Source organism: Cajanus cajan, chromosome 2, assembly GCF_000230855.2.
Source record: "Cajanus cajan strain Asha chromosome 2, NIPB_CcT2T_4, whole genome shotgun sequence".
NCBI classification, from domain to species: Eukaryota; Viridiplantae; Streptophyta; class Magnoliopsida; order Fabales; family Fabaceae; genus Cajanus; species Cajanus cajan.
The window spans coordinates 13,460,122-13,469,378 of record NC_138518.1 but is presented as its reverse complement, the minus strand read 5'-3'; the positions used below and the strand labels follow the sequence as shown (position 1 = coordinate 13,469,378).

Here is a 9,257-nt window from a genome sequence, read left to right as displayed (position 1 = left end):
CATCATCTAGGGTTCATTTAGGTTGCATTTGGCTTGCATTTGGGCTCTATTACACGGCTAAGACACCCTAAATGCAACCCTAGATGCCTTCCCACTCCTATAAGTACCCTTAGCCTAGCACCTTGTACACACTTTGGATTATATGAATTTGATAGAGCATTTTTGCCTCAAATCCTTTCCATAGTCACTAGGTCTACACGGCCTACCTCTCCTATCTCCTCCCTTGAGTGAGTTTAGGGTTCCTTGAGTGGCCTTCACCCCCACATAGTGAAGTGAGCCAACCTAGAACCATCTATGACACTTTCCCTTCCATTTTCTCCTATTTGCCCAAGTTCCCACCTTTCACCCCCACCTTCACTTTGCCTCACCCTTGAAGGAACATCCACCCTTTAAGGTCATCATCTTGGCCTTATCAAGGAGCTCCTCTTCACCATTGAACTTCTTGGTCATCCCTTGGTGGAAGGAGTCCATCATTAGGAAGGAGATCAACTTACAAAGTCCTCCCTGGTTGGATAGTCAGACAATGCATATTTTCCAGCAACAATAAGATAAGATACAAAATTTGTTGAACTCCCAAGCTATTGTGGAGCTAAGCCTTGAAGGAACTTATATGAATCTCCCTTCATGCTCGGTGATCCTTACAAACCATGGATGATTTAGCCTTGGACCAAGTTCTACACTTAATACATTGACTCTAAGCTTGTTATTCATTCAATCCATAAAAAGGAAGGAGAAAATGCCTCAATATGATGTTGACAGATGCTTTGATCGCTATGCCAAGCATCATACCTCTTAGGAGCCCCTACCAGCATCTGCCAAACCTGAATGGCTTCTTTCTCACAAAGGCCAATGCTTCATAGTCTATCCTCCACCTTGCAAAATTAAGCCATCCAGCTCCAACACTTTTTTTTTGTTAAACAATGCTTGTATCATTTTTATTCCCCTTATGATGTTTCTTTTCATATTTTTTGTCTAGGAATATAATTCATCTGTACAAAAAAGTGTTCAAGTTGCTTGCCCTTGAATCACTACAATTGTCTACTACGCCACCACCATAACCATCCTTTCCTCCACTTCCTCCCATAGATATTGAAGAAGACCATGATCAGATCATTGTCAAACTCTATAAAACTCTAAACTTCTTATTCAATCAACAAGCATAACTTGAGAGGAAGTTCAACAAGTTGATGTCGTGACTCAACATCAATTTGAGCTTTGATGATGATGAAGCATGATCTAGCTTGGACATATTGTTGGCCTAACTTTTGTTGGTACCAAAAGGGGGAGTGAGCATATAGTTTAATTTTTGTTTAAATTCAACTATTGTTTGGTTTTTGTTAATTTTTGCTCTATTCTAGATTATGTTGCTTTGATACTTGGTTTTGAATGTTTGATAAGAATTTTTCAAGCTCTGATACTTTTTTCTTAAATGCTTTGATATTTTTATACTATGATTCATCATGCACGTTTTCAGAGGGAGTTTCCTATGCACTATATATAGTCTAAGACTTTATATAAATTCTCTAATCGTCTAAATGCTCTATTTAAATCAAGATAAAACAAGCTTTGATAAATCAAACAAGCTATGATAAATCTGACAAAGCTCTAATAAATATGAACTTTTTCTCACATAAATTTGTTAACATTTATAAATGCTCAAACATAAATAAACATGCTTTGATATATATGAATGCTTAAATATGTTCAAAAAATTGTATGCTCTGATATATAGTTTGGATAAATGCTTTGATAAATGATCTAATACCTTAGTTTGTCAAAAATGCTATATTGTCTACTTGATAAAACTAAGAAAATATGACATAATTACGTGTCTTAAGAAAAATCTTGGCTTTCAATCAAATTTGCTCATATGATTTTTTCTTCAAATTCATAGATATATAATTTACATCACTCTGATAAAACATTTCAATCAAAGTATGTTCCTTTTAAAAATTCTTTCAGTTTTGTAATCAAAACCTTTTTTGAAAGATCAAAATTCATGTCGTCTTATCAAAGAAAATATCTTTCAAAAATAAAACAAGATTGAATTTTTTAAAGTATGTTTGTCACCAGCAAAAAAAAGGAGATCTTTAATTCAAGAGACGATCTTGCATCCCTTAAGTTTTAATGATAACAAATGAAAGATTTTCTTCTAAACAAAATGAATTATCTGCAAAATATTCTATATTAGATGAAGTGAAAAATGTATATTGTCTATAAGATGAAGAAATCTGATGAAGCATATAATCTGTCTCATTATGTATTAAACATATACTTTTTAAGTGGGACTAACAATAAATTCTATTAAATGTTTTATTCTTTAATAGATTGAAAAAGAAAGATGTCTTTAAACTCTCAAAATTTGTTAAAGAAGGAAAAGTCAAATTATCCATCGAAATCAAAAGAGACAATAAGCCAATAACCAAGATTGAAAAAGCATAATTAAGAAAGGCTAAATTCAAGTAGAAATAGAAGTGACAAACTCAAAGAATATTAAAAGCACAATGCAAGAAAATAAAGTACAATTTCAACTCTAGCTTTCAACGTAAAAGTCCTAGAAATGACTGTAAAGTTGATAACAAAATGAAATAAAAATTTGTGCAATTAATTTGAACAATTAGAAGGTATGTCCAACCACTAAAATCAGATAATAAAGCAAAGAAATAAGTTCCAAAAATACAATGCCAAGTGCTCTAAATTTTGTTTTGTTTTTCTCACTTTTTCACAAACTTTTTGTATACTTTTTTTCTTTTTCTTTGTTTTCCTTCTTGGTTTTTTTTTTCTAAACTGAATGTGAGCACTAAAAACAGAGGGTGAAATTAGGAACAAAATTCTTAGTAGTGGTGGAGAAAAAGCTATAAAAAGTGTAAGTGTACTAGACAATTTTAAAGACATTTAAGGCTAGTTTTGGTTCTAGTTTTCTCTTGGTTTGTTACACCTCTTTTTATTATTTCTTTCAAGATTTCTAATCAGGTTTTAATATCCAATTAAAGACAAAAGACTCAAGGAAGCTTTGTCCTTAAATTGCTAAGTAAGAGTGAGCTAGTGAAGTTCACAAAACAAAGAGTAAGGTGCAACTAGCAATCTTTATGACACTAAAACAAAGAGTGATGTTTATTCAAAAGAAGAAAAGGCAACGATGGAAGTAATGACATATAAGGACTAAACAAAATAACTAGACAAAACTACATGGAATAAAAAATTGAAAAAACACTCAATCATACACTTTTGTTTTAGAATTTTTTGTGACCAAAAATTAATAGATTCAATTAAGATATAAGCAAGACCTAAAAAGAAAATTCAAGTTCATAGAATACCTAAAGCACACAATGAAGATTGATTCATATGAATATATGCATGAATCAAAAACTACAAGACAAAGTGAATTGTTCTATAGATTTATATATGTGACACAAGAATATTTCTAATCCATACAAACACAATACAATCAAGGAATATACATTGTGACTAAAACAAAAAGACTTAAAGAAGCTACGGAAAGAGTTTACCAAGAAGACCTTACTCTTGATACCAAATGATGAAAACCTTAGGAGAGACTAGATTGATGTAGCTTCTCCTTCAAGCTTATTAGATCTTTAGCTTCTTGGACTCCTTCAAGCTCTTTCAATGGCTTCCAATGATGTTATAAGTCATTTCTAACACACAAGAGAAGATAGGATGTGACACCACACTCTTGAAGAGTGATAAGTATCTTCAATTTCTCACCATGCTCAAGAGATGATAAGAGAAAATAAAGAATTTTAAGGAGAGAAACAAGTTTTGAGAGAGATAATTAGAGATAAAATTTCATACAATTCCAATAAATGCTCAAAACTATTCATCCAATATAAGAAAAATAATATATAGGATTTGGTTGGCTTATGATGCAAGCTAGACTAACCATGATTAAGTGTAACCATGATTAGCTATCTTGTACTTAAGCTAACTAACCCTAGTTAAGTATCTAGAAACTTATGGACTAACCTAAGCTAATCCTAGTTTAGAAATAACTTAGGTTAGCTCAAGTTAACTCCAACTACCTAATCAAATTATTACAACTACCAAACTAATGATTACTTTTAACAAGTTATTAAGATGTCACAATCAAAAATCATGTGACTTATTTAATAACTTGGTTGGCTAGATTGGCTTGGTTTGGACGTCCAAATCACTTCCATGAGCAAATGGATGTCCAAACCTAAAGGCCATAAAAAGATTTGGGCTATCCAAGCCCAAATATGTCAATCATGACTTTAGCTAGTTACACTTCTACTAAACTACTAATTACATCCTCAAAGAAAAAAATTATACAAGGACACAAATTCTTATACTACTTGACCCAGAATATAAGGTAAAAAATAACCTATACACAATAGAATACTAAGAAACTAGGAGAACACATATTTTAATTCCACTCTAGTAGCTTCCTCTAGCCTCCTAACCAAAGACCTTGTCAAAGGTCCTATGGTCTTCAAGGATATTGGTTCTCCATCATATGTGATATATGTTGCATGTAAGTAATTGTGTAAGCCTAAGGATGTGACTTGTGAAATGTGAAATCATGTGAATGTGAATTTGTTATACCATGCATAGAGTTTGTATGACATGTATTATTTGCATATATAACGTGTTTTGTGATGAGTACAATGTGAAATGCGTACGCTGCCAAGGAAGGTTTTCCTTGTGTAAAAGCTTGGGGATTCATGACCTTGGGGATAACTAGGTTTGGGAGTTCTAGTCCTGTCGCCTTGTGTACATAAAGTGAAACTTGACCAACATAGCTATTTTGACGCACCACTAGAGTATTTTCTCCTAGTGTAGAGTGTTGTGATGGCTTGATCTAACATGAGCTTCTAGACTAAACCTCCAGGTAGGGATAAACTAATTTTACTAGCACCACATGTATATAATTTAGGAGAGTTTTGTCCTTGCATGAACATAGTATTGTGTTTGAATTGTGACTTGATATAAGATAAGATGTGATGTAATAGATTGTGATTGTACGATTATTGCTTGATTATTATAACGTGATAGGTGGAACAATTGTTAATGAATTACATGTATGTTTTATATTATGTTATTGTATGTGTGTAACTATCTAGCCATGTAACTATCTAGCCATTTCTTACACAGGTAGTCAGATTCAAATTATTTCTCTCTCTTTTACTTTTGTGGTTTTGTTTTGTTGTGTTTGAATAAATGAATTTAATTATAGAAAAGTTTGAGTTTTATGTTGAGATCACTCTGATATGATGATATCAGAGCTTTTTATAAGAATTTAGTTTCTTTCAAAATATTTCTACTTTAGTTAATATTCTTTATAATTGCTTTCAAATTTAGTCTTGATATTTTAGAGAATTATAATGTGATACTTCTACCCTTATTATTTTGTTTAGTTCTAATGAAATATTTTTCAAACTACAAGTTTCTTTATATTATTGAATTCATGCATGAAGGATAGGAAGTATCACAAAAAAAATATCACCTTTATTAATAATATTGATATAAAAACAATAAAAACATTATTTCTCAAAAAAAATAGAAAGTAAAAACAATAAAAACAACAAGAGAATTGATAATAAAAGTGCATATGCATCAGCATCACCCAATATCATATCTTTGTTTTCACACTACGTCACAGCTCACACTTCTCGAGAAATTATCATATATTTTGCTTCTGCCGACAAACTTGACAATTAATAAGAGTTGTTTCTTCTTCTAACCAAGACAAAGGCACAACCGAGATGAAATAGGTTATATATAATTACACTAAAAACCTTTATAGTGTGTTTGGACGAGGAATTTTACAAATTCAAGGAATTTTAAATTTTTGGTATTTGAATTACTTTGATTTCAATTTCTATCATTCTTAAAATATTTTGTTTGGATGAGTCAATTCAAATTTCTTAAATTTTAAATTGTTAGGTTGAATATGATAATTTGATTCCATCATAATAAAATTGATTTTAAAAATATATTTATATGTTGAGATTTTTAAATTAAATTTTATAAAAATAAACATTAATTCATTTTTAAATATTTAATAATTTAAAAAAATAATATTAGATAATATTTAATAATTTTAAAAATTAATATAAGATAATATTTAATAATTTTAAAAATATTTTTGAATATTCAATAATTAAAAGAATAAAGAGATAAGATAAAATATATAAGTGAAATAAGAAAAACAAATATGAGAAATTTCAAATTCTCCCATTTTTGGGAGAATTTGAAATTCTACTATTTTAAGGAATTTCACAAATGCTTGGATTTCAAATTCTTTGGTAAATTCATCATCCAAACAAAGCATTTCACCTTAAAAAATTTGAAATTCTTCAAATAAATGAATTACCCTATATAAATTTCTCATCCAAACACACCATTAAACAATAATAGTTGATTGGTATTTTATATATGTCGTGACTCACGTTATCTTAATTAAATAGAATTCATTAGGATTATAAATTAATTAATGTGAATCACTTAATAATGTTTTCATTTTTTATTATATTTTGCTTCAGCCGACAATCTTGAGAATTAATAAGAGTTGTTTCTTCTTCTTTCTGGCTCACACAAGCAAGAAAAAGGCACAAGAAGAAAGAAGAAAGAGAGGTGAAAAGAGAAAGAGGTCGATGGAGGCAAAGATCCCAGTGGTGGATTTCGAGAAACTTTCAACAGATGAAGATGAGTTGAAGAAGCTAAGAGAAGCATGTGAGAAATGTGGGTGTTTCAGGATCATGAACCACCCCATTCCACTAACACTCATGGCTGACATGAAATTAGTGGCTAAATACTTGCATGATCTTCCAAAGGAAATAAAAATGCGTAACAAAGGCATCATCCCTGACAGTGGCTATGTGCCATCGACTGTAACAAGTCCTCTCTACGAGGGTTTGGGAATCTATGACATGTATTCTTCACCCCATGCACTTCAAGATTTCTGCTCCCAATTGAATGTGTCACCCCATCACAGGTTTTCTTTCTTTTTTTTTTTTTACTCATTGCTTTTTCTTAAAAATTTGTCTTAGGGTCTTGCTTAGTATAGTAGTTAGATAATAATAATAATGAATAAACATACATTTTATGGGATAAATTGTAGCGGAAAAAAGAGAGTCAACATGCAATAAAAAGAAAGTACAAAAATATTGGAACTAATAATAGATGAAATAATAAGTGATGTAATAAAAAAAGTTAAAAGAAAAACGTGAACAAAATGATGATAAAGATTAAATGAAAAAAAAAATAAGTGTACGATGAATATTTTTCTTTCATTGTTTTTTTTATTATTATAATTTCATTGGCTAAGATGGTATCAGAGCTATCCTAGATTCTTAAAAATAGGTCACCCACCATTTATTCACGTACCAAGCCCAATAGTGCTAGACTTGAGGGGGTGTGTTGGAAAAAATCCAAGTCCCGCCAATCCTAGATTATTAAAAGGATCACCCACCATTTATCTACGTACCAAGTTCAATAGTGATGGATGTGAGGGGTGTATTGGGAAAAACCCAAGTCCCACATCGACTAGAGATTAGACAATTGAATAGTATATAAGTGGAAAGCAACTCTCACCTTACAAGCCGGTTTTGTAGGGTTGAGTTAGGCTCAAATCCACTATTCTAAGGATTTTAATTTTTATGGTTAAAAAGGTATATATATATATATATATATATATATATATATATATATATATATATATATATATATTTAGTTTATTATAAAGATTAAAATAAAAAAATGATATATTTAAGAACTAAAAATGAAAGATAAAATTTACGAAATTATAAAAATAAAAAAGTAATTAAACCTTCCTTTCATAATAAATATATTGTAAGGAATGTGATAAGTTAATATAGTAGTTAGATATTTTATATATTCACACATGTGAATGATATATTTAGAAGAAAAAAAAATCATATTAGATTTTCACCGTATGTAAAAACTCATCAACAATAAACACAGTATTATAAGTAAAGTTACTTTTTCACCTAGCGGAATAAATCTCCGAACAATCGGATGATTTCAAATAAAATAAAATCAGAGAGGACCAACAATGAGTTCCTCTTGTTTCACCGTATATCCTTCTTCTGTTGCTTCGGCTCCTGAATGATACAACACAAAGTGGTTGTTAATTAGAAACAAAAGAACCACTTTGTCACCGAATAATATTTTTTGTGAAATACACGATCTTTATTAACATTTATTAAGTTGGGTTTGTTTGCTTCTCAGGAAAATATTAGAGGCATATGGTCAAGCAATCCATGACTTGGCATCAAATGTATCACAAAAGATGGCTGAGTCTTTGGGCATAATGAGTTTTGATTTCAAGGATTGGCCATTCATTTTTAGGATTATTAAATATAATTTCACCCCACAAGATATAGGCACCATGGGAGTACAACTACACTCAGACACAGGATTTATCACTCTACTTCAAGATGATGAAACTGTTAGTGGTCTTGAGTTGGTGGATGATTCCAACTCATATAAGAAAGTTCCTCCTAAATCCGGGTCCTTCCTTTGCATTATAGGAGATGTTGGACATGTAAGAATACTTATTAGCACTTTTATTTATTTGAATCATATGAACCTTATTTTAATATTTGGATGCTCTTCAAAATTATTATATCTCTATATATACAGGCTTGGAGCAATGGAAAATTTTTTAATGTGAGGCATCGTGTACAATGCAAGGAAACTATTACTCGTTATTCATTTGGTGCATTTATGTTAGCATCAAGAGATGGCAATGTTGAGGCCCCAGCAAAGTTGGTGGAACTTGACCATGCACGAGTCTATCGCCCATTTAAGTATGAAGAATTGAGGGAGTTCAGAATCACCACGGGAAAGAGAACTGGTGAAGTCCTTGATCAATACCGCATTGATTTGTGATTTGTATGTTGTTAAATAATATAAATAAATGTTACTATAATACTTTTGTGATATTTTATCAAATGTAAGATGATGTTTATGTTATTAAAGACTTTTAGCAATATTTTATATATTAATGAAATCATTTTTAAAAATGCTACCATATTTTGTAATATTTTAATAATATTAATTAATTTTTTTTTTAATTTTATAAAATGATAATTAGATTGTAACACTACTTATTATTTTTCCTTCTTGTTTACAAGTCTTTTAAGATTTATGATATTCTAAGATATATATATATATATATATATATTTATTTATTTATTTATTGTTCTTAAACAAGAGAAGACATCATGAATTAATTAGTCTAGATCAAATAT

General features: G+C 30.2%; 1 protein-coding gene across 1 annotated transcript; it reads left to right on the top strand.

The window, feature by feature from the left end:
• The first annotated feature begins 6,540 nt into the window (after positions 1-6,540).
• On the top strand, positions 6,541-9,034 carry LOC109794369 (2-oxoglutarate-dependent dioxygenase DAO). The gene is made up of 3 exons (XM_083067937.1): positions 6,541-6,976; positions 8,233-8,548; positions 8,647-9,034. Exons 1-3 carry the CDS (start codon positions 6,636-6,638, stop codon positions 8,893-8,895), a joined length of 906 nt encoding a protein of 301 aa, XP_082924063.1. The 5' UTR covers positions 6,541-6,635; the 3' UTR covers positions 8,896-9,034.
• Positions 9,035-9,257: the final 223 nt, after the last annotated feature.